The 15,152-nt window shown below is 39.2% G+C and overlaps 1 protein-coding gene across 2 annotated transcripts in view; it reads right to left on the bottom strand.

The window, feature by feature from the left end:
• Positions 1–15,152, bottom strand: part of inpp5a (inositol polyphosphate-5-phosphatase A) — a 143,817-nt gene that overhangs the window by 6,393 nt on the left and 122,272 nt on the right. For both annotated transcript variants that reach the window (XM_077582250.1, XM_077582249.1), the window contains exons 13-14: positions 3,319–3,430; positions 130–198 (exon numbers count right to left, since the gene is read on the bottom strand). In XM_077582250.1, coding sequence (XP_077438376.1) covers positions 130–198; positions 3,319–3,430 — 181 coding nt within the window. The remainder of the gene's footprint in view (positions 1–129; positions 199–3,318; positions 3,431–15,152) is intronic.

Genomic DNA, 15,152 nt, shown 5'->3' with positions numbered 1-15,152 from the left:
AGGACAACGGATGGCAAATACCTGAATTAGCCTTTATCAGTTTTGCATTGTTGAATTTTACCTTCACCCTGGCTAGTATCGATCACACATGATCAAAGTCATACATGTGAAGGCCCACAGACGTGTTACCTTGTGGTCCCCCATGCAGACGTTGGCCCCGATGTTATCATAGACTAGAGACTTCTCCTCATTTTCTGGCTGCAAACAAACAAAAGCAGAAGAAGACAAGCTTACATGAATTCATTTCACTTGGTGGTTTCTTCGTGTAGCACATTTATGGCCGGACAGCCATTGTGTGAGCATCATTAAACACGATTAAAAGGAATACCTTGACTAAGCAAATTATTTTCTTGAATGTCAAACATTAACTCATTCACTCCCAGCTATTTTCGCTGAAGCAACCCCCTTCGCTCCCGGCTGTTTTACTGGATTTTGACTGATTTTTGCAAGGCCCACAGAATATTGTGTTCTATTTCTAAAAAAAAACATGAAACGTACCAAAAGAAAGATTAGAGCCTCTTCTTTCATCAGGAAAAAAGTACATTTCTATCTGTTTTCGTTTTGCAGCAATTAACATTAGAATATAGCTATGTTTCATCATTATTCACAAATCTGTGGGGAAGAGAGCCTTTTTGCAACATGGCCCTGGTTGATCTCTTATACTGTACTGCCACCTGCTGACCGTTTTTGTAATAACAACCATTGCTTCAAGCATTTTCTTCAGTTCAGAGGCTGCATCAAAGCCTTCTGTTTGCTCTAGCATTAAAAAATTACATTAAAAACGTATAAATACGTCTTTGGGAGCATGGGAACATTTAAAATAGAACGTATTTGTACATTTTTTGGGAGCAAATGAGTTAATATAAAGTGACTGATTCGCAAAAAACAAAACAAAAGTTAGTGCAAGCAAATCAACTTTTCTGCTCTAACTTCCAAAACAAGCTCGCTGATAGTCGCATCCACTGAGCCGAAAACACCTGTCGAGATCCTCCTTCAAACTCGTGCCCGGTGCAGTGAAGAGAAATGAAACACAGCAGTCATTTATAAAGTGTGTGCTTTGCTTCTAAAACCCGATGCACTGCCGCTGTAATCTCCAGACTATCTGAGGGAATCGTGTTTCAATTTCACTTTGTGCACACAAAGAAGCTGTTACCCATGAAGATGTGTTTCTGCAGACTGGAGAATAAATCACACTTGTCTGGTTGAACTAAAGACTTTTTAAATAGCCAACGCACGCACACACACACACACACACACACACACACACACACACACACACACACACACACACACACACGTGCATGTGCGCACACTCATTGTGACATGGTGAGGTGCACCGGCGGTTGAGAAGAAAGAGACAGAGAGCTCGAGAATGAAGCATAAAGCGAAATCCAAATTAACTTGAGGCCAATCCGGCGGTGGAGCGGGGTCAGCACGCACATCGCCGCCACCTCACGCTACCTTTTTTCCTAGCGGGCCACGCACTGGCACCTCTCTATATGTCTGCCGGCTGGCCGCCCGAAGCACCGCGCGCACATTCATCAAACGCGCACTTGATCATTTACAAAGGCGGCTTCAAATTGTGGATTTTCAGGCTGCGTAATCTTTAGACAGATAAACAAATTACCCGGAGCCGTCCGGCGGAGGAGGAACGCTCGCTCGGCTAAACATTCATTACCGGTGCTCCTGGAGCCGGCGCTGCGCCGCGCAGCCGGCAGGCAACCTTTGGCGTGTTAGGGCTCGGCAAGCAGAAAATAACATGATGGCGAGTTAACCGACCGTGCCATGATAGATGACGCCACGCGCTGGCCTGTTTACAGGCCCGTGTCTCAACAATCTGTAATGCTGAGAGCCGGGCAAGCGTGTGCTCAGTGAATCATCAGCCAATCTGTGGACACACTAACTGTCGGCCGCATTACAAGCAATTAGCTTTTTTGCTCCACGGAAACACGGCAAACAGCCGTCCAGATGCACGTCTGCGAAAGTTTTTTTTTCTTTTTCTTACCACCGCTGCTTTTTTTTTCTCCATTTTACCGTTACAGTTATTGTTATGGCGTTGTGCTCCGGTTAGCAAAGAAGAAAGGTCAGGAAGGAATTTCTCATTTGTTGTGAACAAAAGAAAGACAAACTTCCTGAGCGGCCCCCCTGTTGAGGGCTGTTGGGTGTACAATACACCGCTGCATCTCTTTTCACAGCTCAATGCGGAGACACCCAAATGTGTGCTCAGAATCCCAACACAAGGATCCAAAATGCTTTGTTTTTTTTTTTGTTGCAAGTTTTTTACATTTTCCCCCTTTTCGGTGAAATGATCACGTGAGGGCCGCATGCTGGCTTTTCCAAATGTTCCAGTAAACCAATTAGAGAAGAGAACAGACAGTAGAATGGTGTGATGAGGCCCCCAGGAACTCTAAGGGCCTCATTTACTTAAGATACCGCCAATTAGCGGGCGCTTAACTGCATGCTCACTTAACAGGTGTAAATGGATGCCATGGCATGACTCCTTCTTGTGATTACCTTCAGAAGCGCCAAAATAGCATTGCTGATATGTCGAACACATTTTTGTTGGCATTCCAAAAATGTTTAAGAGTAGAACTCGGGAGGTTGTGCCCTAGCGCTGCCGCAGCCTGGTGGGCTGTGCTCGCCTTGTCGGGTCGACAGCTCCCCTCTTTGGTGGAAGTTCTCACACTCTAAAAACAGTTACTATGGGTCAGAAATGGACCCATCCTCTAATTGAAATTGGTCAGATGCTTGACTTAGGTCAAAAAATGGGGTCATTTTGTATAAAACAACCCAGAAAGTTGGGTTAAATTGATCCATAAAGTGGATCAATCCATTTGTGATAATTATTAATAATTGGGTGATTTTTAACCCAACCTTTTTTAGAGTGCATGCATGCCAGATCCACCAGACCAGCATCTACTGAAATGCAAACAGAATTTGCTTCTCCCACTGGTCGCTGAATCAGTGGAGGCTGGTGTTTTTTTGGATCTCACTCTGCTTCATCTATCCTTCCTTCCTTTAATCTTTCCTCTGGTCACTTGAGGTCTTCCTAATTTGTTGGAATTTAGATGTTTCTGGAGTTGGTTAAAGATTCTGGTTTTGTAACTCTGTGGGTAGTAGGTGGTGTTTGGTCGGTGCTGGATTTCAGTTGGTTTCGTCTTTCTTTTCTTTGATCCTTCCTCTGGTCTCCTGACAACTTCACGACTCTGGCGTGACTGAAGTATCCGGTTAGGGTGAAGGGTATGGGATTTTTAACAGGTTTCAGGTGAATTAATGAGCGCACGCACGCACACATGTGGTAATCAGGATGAAGCTCACCTTTAAGACGAGGTCTCTGGCAGATGACGACATGAGGATTCGGTCACACCAGGCAGGGCATCTGGTGTTCATGTACTGCTTCCCCTGACTGCTGTCTTCACTGTATGGGTAACTGAGAGGAAACAGGTCACGCACAATCAGTGACTACCAGGCTTATAATAATGTATAGTTAGTTTTAATTTTGCTTTTCAAATTCTTTTAGTTTTAATTAATTATTAGTGTGTTAGTTATTTTTTATTTTTGAAATGTTTTCTAGTTGAGTTTAACTCTTTGACTGCCAGACGTTTTCAGAAACGGGATGTCGCCAGTGCCAGACGATTTAAGCATTTTTGACTGATCTTTCAAGGTCCACAGAAAATTATGTATTTGGACTATGGAAACACACATACTACCAAATGAAAGATTGGACTCTATCTTTCATCAGAAAAAAAAGTTTGTTTCTACCTTGTTCCGTTTTTCAGGAATAAACAATAGAAAATGGTTAGTTTCACCTGTGTTTTGAAAAAAACATCTTTTAACGTCTTTGGCACTCCTCCATAGGATTTTACTAAACGTTATTTAACATTTTTGGCAGTCAAAGAGTTAAACAAAAACACACTCACTTTTGAGCCATTCTTCTGGTAATTAACGCACTTAAGTTCAATCTATCAAATGTAATCTATTTTTTAAACTAAACAAACAAACAAAAACATGTAAAATAATCACGCTGCTACATTTACTAATGCAACACGCACTTAAATGCAAATGCACTTTGGTCCTTCCTCGGGTCTCCTGACGGCCTCACGACTCTGGCTGGAAGTGTTCGGTTTAGGTGAACGGTATGGGATTTTTTAAATAGGTTTTAGGTGAACTAATGAATACACACTCATACTCACCCACATACAAAAAAAAATAAATAATAATAATAAAAAAGAGAGCAATGATGATGACATGTCAAATCGGTAAAATTACCGAATGAACAATACTGAGCTCTCCAGGGGGGGGAAAAAAAAAAGAAGCAAAAAAGCCATCATATATTTCACTTTTAATAATTACATGACACCTTTTCCCTGGGGCAATGCTGCGTTCGCAAGTTTGCAATATAAACAAATGTTAGCAACTACGCAATGATTAGATCCATCCTTGGCAACAGTTGCTTGCACTTCTGCTGACTTTTCACCCTGTTCACACTCAGAGATCATGAAAAAAAAATACAGCTGGAGATGTCAATAAAGAACCCGACAGATAAGAACAATCCATATTAGCATTAGTGCGAATAAATCTGAAGTGCCGCCCCTAATGACGAGATATACGGGAGATATGAAACTTACAGGATTTGAAAACAATTACATCCTCTGCTTTATAGCACAAACTGATCAAAAGTATTTTCAAAGAAGCCAACAGGAGGTCCATTAGCATGACTAGTCATCTGAGTAATCTCTTGAATCAACACATACGAACGGCTTAATCAAAGTAATATTTCTCTGCCAACTGCACAGGTTGCGAGTGTGTGTTTGGTGGAGAGAGAGAAAAAGGATTAGAGAGGGAGGGGCGGAATAACAGCGAGAATGAGAGCAATTTAGGCGGAGCAGGCCGGGGAAGACTCGGTTGGCGATATGTATGACTACATCCCTACACAGTCATCAAAAACAGATTAGGTGCGGCGGCAAATGGCCAATAGAGATTGCACGTGTCTAGGAACAGCAGGGAATGATCACTTGATTTAAGCAGCGGCAGGCGCGGCGCCGGGCGAGCTGATAAAGATTTACATTGTTGAGAATTCAATTTGGCCATTCGGCTCATCAAACGGCTTCAGATTTACACACCACCAATCCAATTTGTTTGCCGGCGCTCATCAGGGTGGAAGGGAAGGCTTACATACTGTAATACCGATCCAATTTTCTCCTTCAATAGCACACGTGCAAAAACTGGAGCACAACACCAAGTGACTGTGAAAAGATACATTTTCTGCACAACAGTAGTCGGGTTTCCGTCCACCCATTTTTATTCGAATTTTCAAGAAATGCGAAAATGAAACTGAATGGAAGAGTTAGAAATTCGAAAAAAGGGCCCAAAAGTCTCAAAAAAGTTCTTACGTTTGGAGGGGGTTGATTTTGAGGCGTATTGAAAAAAGGAAAATGCGAATTTTGGCTATGGAAACAGGTTTTGCGAATAAACGTTGACAAGACAACGTTACACGTTTTGACCAGACATTACGTCACACGTACGTTTGTAGTCACAAAGCAATGGCGGAAGATAAAGTAAGGTATGTTTGGGGGGAGGAAGGACAAAACAGAAATTTTTTTGGAATTAATTATGACATTCACGTCATTCTTGAATACGTTCTATTTCCTAAGATCCGCCATGTTTTCATGTAATTTGACACCCGGCATACCATTGCAAAGATATTCAATGCTGCCCTCTGCTGGCCATAGTTAATGGATGTTTTTGGATTTTCACAACCCCATTCACAAATCAGCGCTGCCCATTGAGAAAAAAAAACAACGTAGTTGACTTCAATTGACATTATTGGCGGTAAAATAGTTAATTTAAAATGGCTTGCCTAGGGCTGTAAATACTGGAAATCATAAGCTAGTTGCCATGACTACCGTTCTTTTTCTTCCTCTAAATGGAAGATGAAGAACAAAAACTTCCTCCGGAAGTACGTAACTGGGAGAACGGTAGTAACTACCTTTTGGTTTGAACAACAAGGATTTACAGCACAAATTTTTAATTTGTAAAGATTTAATTTATTAAGTGCAACAAGTTTTTTTTTTTTTTTTAGAAGGGTGGGAACCCTGTCCATAATGGCTTATAGAGTCGTAAATCACCCCCAAGATTTTTTTTTTTTCACAATAATGCATGTACCATACCAATGAAACATTGACTTAGGTTAGCTTAGCAAAGCTGTAATATAGTATAACCCTCACCCTTTATAACGAAAACACACTAAATGTTTTGTACAGTAGTAATTTAGTAAATGGCGAGCAAATGAAAGGTCACGGTGTGTCCTTAGTGTATGGGGTTAAAGCAGGGGCACAAACAGGGCCAACACACACATGAGCACGGCCTCCCCACCAGGTGAACAAACAGACATGCGGAGCCAAACTTAAAGAGGTGCCCTGCCTCCAATTAGCATTAATAGCTCTGAAACCGTGGGCGGAAATGCATGATTTTTTTTGGTATGCTAATCAAAAGGCTAAAGAAGTGATCCAAGGGATAAAAGAGAGCACGAAGAATAGGGTGAGTAAAACAGATACAAGAAGGCAAAAGAGAGGGGATAAAGACGGATCAGATGGAAAGAGGCTACGGGAAGGTAGAAAAGAGCAAAATCTTCAAAGGAGTTCTGAGATGCTTGAATTCAGGGTGGCCTGAATGCCTCCTGCTTCCTGAGGGAGGATCTCAGTCTTAACAGTGAACAATCTTCCTATCAGGGCCCGACTGTATTATGGCTTTATTGACCAACACACCAACAGGTGCTGAAAAAGAATGAGTCTTTAAACAATAAACTTCCGCCGGATAGCCAAACCTATTAGCGAGAAAACTTCGTCATTTGTTACGACAACCGGCAGTTGTAAAAGCAGATTATGAATCTCGCGACAATGGTAATTAAAGTGCAATTCTGTGCACCTGTGTGTGCACGTCACGACCGTTCCCCTTTTCTTGTACCGCACCCTCCATTGCCTCAACAGGAGATAACAAGCCTTAATGCAACAGCAAACAGTTGAATGGTGTGCTTTGGCTAAAGTGATGAACGTGTCCGATTAGTGACTTCACAAATTTATCACGGTGGGTAAACGGTCTGAGAGGGGGTGTGGGCTGGAGGCCATCGGTCCTATCAGACCCTTATTGCCCATACAAAGACTAATTACACTAATTAATTGTCCAAGCTGATAACTCTCACAGTTGTGCACCTGCATAGAAGAGGTGACGCAAGTTAGACGCACACAAGGTACGAAGAGCAACAGACAATCAGAATAAGGTTGTTAGTGTTTTTTTCAATAATATATATAAAAGGGGTGCGCCTCTCTCCACAAAAGGTTCAATTTGAAAGTAGAATAATATGATTTGGTCTGAATGGGATTATGATTCAATTTGATATGGTATTGCTCAGTTTAACAGGGTATGATGCAATGACTTTTTTGCTGTCATTTTACATGCATTCGATTAAAGACGGTTCGAAAAGTATTTCAATATATTTCAAAGTGGAACGATTTGATTCGGTTCGGTTCGATACACTCAAAAAACGATTTTCTGGTTCAAACCGGTTTTCGTTACTTAAGCTGTAACGATATCCAAACAACATGATACGATAAATATCATGATGGGAACCTCCCGATACAATAATCATCACGATATTAGGTTTTTAATATAAAAGAAAACTCATGCTACTGTGTAAAATCACGATATCGCCCCAAAAATGAAAATAATATATTTGCTGGTATGACTGATTTATATGAGAAATAATCACCGCAGTGGTCAAAACATTCCTAATTAAAATTAAACTGTGCTAATAAACTAACCGCCAGAGGGTGCTAGAACTACACAAATGGAATACAACCTCACCTTTTTAACAGATGTGTTACTTTTAATATCGTGACATGACGACGACGATATTGTGGCAATTTCAATATCACAATATTGCAGTTATCATTACATCCCTATTTGTTACCCCCTTAATGTTTAAAACTGCATTTTTTCAGTGGTATACAATTAAACTGCATCATACTGAGCTGTCTGGTTACCTCATTTAAGTACACAGTAAATCTCAGTCTGATTTATTAGACCACCATAACTATGGAAGCGGATGCCAAGTCTCCTGATGACGTCCCGAAGAAGAAGCATATAGAGATTAAAAAGTATTGGGCTTACAATTGAACCTTGAGGAACCCCAAATTTGAGTCCATGGGTTCTGGAGGTGCATGTATCCATACTTTCATATATCCATACCTACAAAGAAACATCGGTCTGTGAGATAGGTTAATAAAATGTGGTGAATTGAATTCACCTGCTGGCTCAGTTGGCTGCTTTCCAATGCCATAAATTAATCAAGTATGACACATAAAAGCGAAACCAAATATTTCTGCAAAGAAATCCTCACATTAAATACAGCACAGATTGAAAGACTATTGCTTTATTCTGCTGTCTTTACAGTCAGTTAAGGTAAACGCTTCAATTTACATGAAGCTCTATATATTGCATGTTCTAGTTTTACCTTGCCAGCAAATGTAGCAGCACTCAACCTTTCCATTTGTAAATATAAACGCCACTGTTAATTGTTATCATTTAATTCCATGAAAAGATGAATACGATCTTCTGATCGCACTTACGGTATATTCTACGCGAGGGCGGGTTAATTAAAGCTTACCCCAGCTGACATGAGGTGAGGTAATTATTTTGTAGTCATTTGTAATACCCGCGAGGTCTGACTGAGAATAATAAATTCATTTGTAAAACACATCTTATTAAGTAGACATTTCGATTTTCTGATTGGTTTGTTTGCCCATTTTTTTGTGCCGCTGACCTATCATCTCAGATGATGCATGAGCGTATGGTCTCAAATCCAGAGTGTGTAGAGCCCATCAAGAGCTCACTCATTCACGCTTGGTTTGGAGCTTAATGTTTGATTTGACTGCAGACACATTACTCACATTTACTTCAGCCTGTTTGTTTTCACACAGTAAAACCAGGCCAGGTGAGGCCCTACCTAGACATAGAGTGTGTGTCACGCTGCTATTGAAGGAGAGGGCTTACACTTCCTTGTCTCGGACGCTTATCTCATAAGAAAATGATGTTACCTAGTACAAAATAGAAAGGAAATGACTGGGAACAATTCAGTTTCCCAATAGATAATAAGGTCTTCATAAAACTGGCAAGTTGGGTATGACTGTCTGAGAATTAGGGATGCGCGAGTAACGATACCAGGTATTGTATCGGTACTCGCGACGGATATCGATACTGGTATCGGCTGGGGGGGAACGAAAGTTTTGTTCCGTCTCGTTCCTTTCCTGTGTGTCCTTATGAGGTAACACTTGTTCATTTCATTACTTCCAGCAACGCCATTTCAGTGTGCGTTACTGAGAAAAAGTCAGTTCTGTGGGTCATTAATGTTTGCCGGGTTTAATTTCCTCGTTTACGTTTGCCGTGCGCTTAATTGCCTTGTTAACATCCATCGAGCTGCGGAGCTAACGCAGACGCTAATTATAGCTCTTATACACACTACATTATATTTGTAATGTGGCTTTTTCATTTCCCTTAGGGTTTTATTAATTTAATTCCTATACAGAGCAGCCTTCCAAAATTAAAAGCATAGATTTCAAAACAATATTTAATTCTTAACATGGTAGATATTACTAAATTACTGTATTGAATTAAATTTTTTGCATTTCACTGTATTCCTTAAAAAGAAGTTGTACGACCACATATTTTGATTGGGACTTTTTTTCTTCTTTTTTTTTTAAAAATTCATTTCATTGTGAGCTCTATGCAAAATGACTTTTATGAGCAAATTGACAAAATATAATTGCCATTATTTTCATTCAATTTTATGGAAATTTGTTATAGTTAGGATATATATATATGTCATAAAAAATCTCTCATTGTGCGCTTAATTGCCTTGCTAACGTCCATCGAGCTGCGGAGCTAACGCAGACGCTAATTATAGCTCTTATACACACTACATTATATTTGTAATGTGGCTTTTTCGTTTCCCTTAGGGTTTTATTAATTCAATTCCTATACAGAGCAGCCTTCCAAAATTAAAAGCATAGATTTCAAAACAATATATAACTCAACGTCACACAGCTTGAGGAATTCTTAACATGGTAGATATTACTAAATTACTGTATTGAATTTAATTATTTGCACTTCACTGTATTCCTTAAAAAGAAGTTGTACAACCACCATTTTTTTCCTTTTTTTTTTTTAAAAATTCATTTCATTGTGAGCTCTATGCAAAATGACTTTTATGAGCAAATTGACAAAATATGATTGCCATTATTTACATTAAATTTTATGGAAATTCGTTATAGTATATATAAGTCATAAAAAAAATCTCTCATTGTTTTTTCTGGGAAATTTCATGTATCATAATTAAGTACTAATAGTATCGGTACTTGGTATCGGTCAAAAGAAAAGTGGTATTGAACATCCCAACTACGAATCATAACAATTATTGACAGCACAAAGGCAGAGAAAAGGCATCATGGGATGTTGTCAATATTCGGAGGGCTTCCATCGGCAAAAACGTCAGAAACGACCCGCGGCCTCGGTTGCAATGTTTGTTTGCGTTGTCAGGGGAGGCCTGGAAAAACACAACACCACGTACACATAACTTGCAGCCGCACAAAAGATCGGCCAAATGCTATCAATAAAGCAGCGTGTTTGCTTCAGTTTGTCGAGCCGGGAGGCGCGCAGGCACAACATTGGCACAGCGCAGTACAAACAGAGTAAAATGCCATCAGTAGCTCATTGCTCACAGCTTGCTCGGGTTCAGCTCTGACATGTGTAGCATTTAGTTTCTCCACAGCGAGGAAAGAAGTCACAGATGGCCTCGATTCAATCCTCTCTGACAAAGATTGTTTTCAACAAAGGCCTCCCTTCAGTGGCATCATCCCCGGGCAATGACACATGACAGTGGACATTATTCAGCTAATATCGAGACAATGGTCCCTCACCGATTTCACAGGCTCTCTGGTAGTTAGAATGATGGATGTGCAGATGATTGTAAACAATGTTTGTGCTCTGTACATCAGCTGTTTTCCTTCACCGGCCACGCAGCACTGTCTTATCTAAACATTGTTTTATAACGACTTCAGCGTGCCTCCATAAATGGAGAGATTGCCTCTGAATCAGTACAGGATGAATTGCTGGAAGAGAACAAGCAGCCTCTTTTATGCTGGCGCAATCGGACAAACATACCCACAAGCAAATACACTCTCAGGGTGGATGACATCACCGATGCAGTGATCAGAAGCCAAGGGGCGATCTTGCAAGCAATTGCTTTGGCCTCGAAAACACTCTTGTGCCATGTTCACACGACGACAAACTTTTTTTTGTTGTTGTTGTTGAAAGGTTTCACATGCAAGCAATGATGATGTCAGAACAACTCCCCAATCACAAAGATCTGCAAAAATGCTGTTATATGCATGGCTGGCCTGTAGCTAGCAATGACATTTTGTAAAGAAACACTTCATTATTGTGTATTAAAAATGTGCTTTGAACACTCTTCATTGGCAATGATGTCAATGAAGACGTTGGTACATAATGTGACTACTTGATTCAATTGTGGTGCACTTTGCTGTCGAAGCATGTCCTTTGTTTTCACAGACAACCGTCTTCAGCACTTATACGGAACATTTACAAGCAATTCCATCACTTTAAAAAAAACTTCCACCATAAACCAGCTTTCATATATTTCAGTTAAAAACAGGCTTGTGCAAATTGTCCACAATTGCTCTGGAAATTGACTCTTTATTAGCAGCTGAGGAATTGGCAGAAGGCCATATATAAAAGGGGTGCACTTCTCTCCACAAAAGGTTCAATTTGAAAGTAGAACAATATGATTTGGTCTGAATGGGATTATGATTCAATTTGATATGGTACTGCTCAGTTGCAACAGGGTATGATGCAATGACTTTTTTGCTGTCATTTTACATACATTCGATTAAAGACGGTTCGAAAAGTATTTCAATATTTTTCAAAGTGGAACGATTTGATTCGATTCGGTTCGATACATTCAAATCAAAAAACAAAAAAAACGATTTTCTGGTTCAAACCGGTTTTCGTTACTTAAGATGTAACGATATCCAAACAACATGATACGATAAATATCATGATGGGAACCTCACGATACAATAATTATCACGATATTAGGTTTTTGATATAAAAGAAAACTCATGTTACTGTGTAAAATCACGATATCGCCCCAAAAATGAAAATAATATATTTGCTGGTATGACTGATTTATATGAGAAATAATCACCGCAGTGGCCAAAACATTCCTAATTAAAATTAAACTGTGCTAATAAACTAACCGCCAGAGGGTGCTAGAATTACACAAATGGAATACAACCGCACCTTTTTAACAGATGCGTTACCTTTAATATCGTGACACGACGACGACGATATTGTGGCAATTTCAATATCACAATATTGCAGTTATCATTACATCCCTATTTGTTACCCCCTTAATGTTTAAAACTGCATTTTTTCAGTGGTATACAATTAAACTGCATCATACTGGTTACCTCATTTAAGTACACAGTAAATCTCAGTCTGATTTATTAGACCACCATAACTATGGAAGCGGATGCCATGTCTCCTGATGAAGTCCCGAAGAAGAAGCATATAGAGATTAAAAAGTATTGGGCTTACAATTGAACCTTGAGGAACCCCAAATTTGAGTCCATGGGTTCTGGAGGTGCATATCTTCCTAAAAAAAAAAAAAAGGTCAAGGTGGAATAATGTCTCCCACCTAAAAAGTAAGCCAACGAGGCCAGGTTGTTTTTCACCTTGTGACCCCAGAGCAATGGCCGACTCTTTTCTCCATCCATGTCTAGACTTGACAAACACACACACACACACACACACACACACAGAAGATCAGCCTCTCCTGCATTCCCATCATTCTATGTATGTCATGAGAGGAAATAGCATGTAGTCAAATGGATACTTTTTCTGTTCGGTTATTCCCTCATTATCGTGCTTTAAAATGAAGAGCATAAATAAAGGTTGATATTTTGAGAGACCGTTTGCAATGATCAATTGACCCATTCACATTCACTACACCAGTGCATTTGGGCAACGGAAACTTACTATAGCTTACGTTGTAGCTAGAAGCACATATAATATCATAAACAGTTAAATATTTTATATATATATATTTTTTTTTTTCAATGTATATATACTTACAATGTTACTTACTTAAAACATTGCTTGCACAGTTTTTGTTGGTACAGTTTGACCATGGAAGTGATATATTTCCATTATTTGTTCCATGAAATATCCAAACAAACCGGAGGTCAAGCCACATCCCAGAATGCATTGTGTTGCTTAGAAGTCCCACCCGTTTTTATGACTTGCTTTTGCAAAATCGACAGGACACAGAATATTTTTGAAGGTAAGCCCCCCAATCAAACATTTATGTTCTGAAGGAACCTGAAACAATTTTTTATACCATTAATTTTTCAAACGGTTATTTCCCTGGCAGCAAACTGTTGAGTTCTTCCATCTAGCAGATGAAGCATTTATAATGAAGGAAATGGGAGATGTGCATTGAAGTAACATTCAGGCACATATAGTGATGATTGATTTAAGGATGGATGACAAGCCATCCGATGCACTGTGACGTGACTTTGCACACCGTTCATTTTTCAATGATGTGCACCTGCAAATAATTTTCACCCCCCAAAATTTTTCTCTTCACTTTTCTAGGTCTGTGCTAATATAAGAGCTAATTCAGTTTTATGATATTTCAGGGTCATTTTGACTACATTTATTCGGTCTTCCACTTGCCGTGTATTTAAAATACATTTTCAGTAGCTTTTTTCATTCTTAGAATAGAGTCGCATTGCCATCATCTGTCTTTTTCTGTTTCCTTCCAATTTACTTGGCTTAACTTTTATTTTCATTCCCTGAAATCACTCATCATTTTCCCAAATGGTAGAGTTGGTCCTGTTGGTCGATGTCATTCAAAATCTTTCTCAAAGCCCATTTCCACTAACCACGTTAGGGGCAGAATACATTCTTCTACTGTGTTCTCATTGTCCGCTGCTTTCCCTCCTGACGCTGGGCTCCCGATTTAATTTTTGCATTGATTTTGTGCAACATAAAAAAGGGGGCAAACAAATTAAATTACAAGAATACTAAAAGCTTTCCTCTAAATCAATCAAAATGCATGAATAAGTTGATATATAAATAATACTGTGGTATATCACATTTACCTACTGCGGAACTAATAAAGGTTATTTTATTTAATACATATGCACATAGTGCCTTCCCTGGACTCATGACCGTAAACAACACTCGCTATTCTTGTACACGTAAACGAACGAGTCCCGAATAAACTTGCAAGAACGGCGTCAAGGGTTACTTTGCACTTTGGATCGCTCAAAAAATTTGTAAAAATATCCCCCGGCCCAAAAAAAAAAAAAAAAAAAAAAACGAAATGGCAGCTTGAATACATTTGAAAGCTTTCTGGAAGCCTTCCTTATTTTTTTGTTTATTTTTTTTATTACAATAATATTGGATATTTGTGTATGTATGCGTGGTGTATACAGTATTGTAAATCAGGGGTGTCCAAACTACAGCCCGGGTGCCATTTGCGGCCCGACATCCATTTATCAGTGGCCCATGACATGTACAAAAAATTTATACAAAAAACATTTGACATGGCTGCGAGGCTAGTTAAAAAAAAAAAGGGATGGAAGTGTCTAGAGTGAGAAGGGTGGGTGTTGAAAAATTAGGTACCACTACTATGACTAAATTGGCTTATATACTATAAAGCTTTTCTAGATATATAAAATATACAAAAAAACTATTTACAACTAAAATAATACAATTTCTCTTTAGGACACTGTGGTGAATAAAAATAATTGAATTTTAGAAGAAAAAAAAGTTTATTCTCAATATTTTTTTAATGGTTATCTTAATAGCGTTTGATTTTGTTTTGATTCTGAATGTGTTGATTGGATTGGTTTGCTGTTTAGCGCAATTAATAGGAAGCTGGTATGTAGCAGTTTTCCCAAAACAACAAGAAACCAAAATAATATATCATTGTTTGATAGATTGATTCCAGTGTGTTGAACACATTCAAGTGAAATGATTTCAAAGCGGCCCTTGCATCCGTCCATATT

This window comes from Vanacampus margaritifer, chromosome 12 (assembly GCF_051991255.1).
Source record: "Vanacampus margaritifer isolate UIUO_Vmar chromosome 12, RoL_Vmar_1.0, whole genome shotgun sequence".
Classification (NCBI taxonomy): domain Eukaryota; kingdom Metazoa; phylum Chordata; class Actinopteri; order Syngnathiformes; family Syngnathidae; genus Vanacampus; species Vanacampus margaritifer.
The sequence above is the reverse complement of the archived record's forward strand: the minus strand, read 5'-3'. Positions and strand labels throughout refer to the sequence as shown.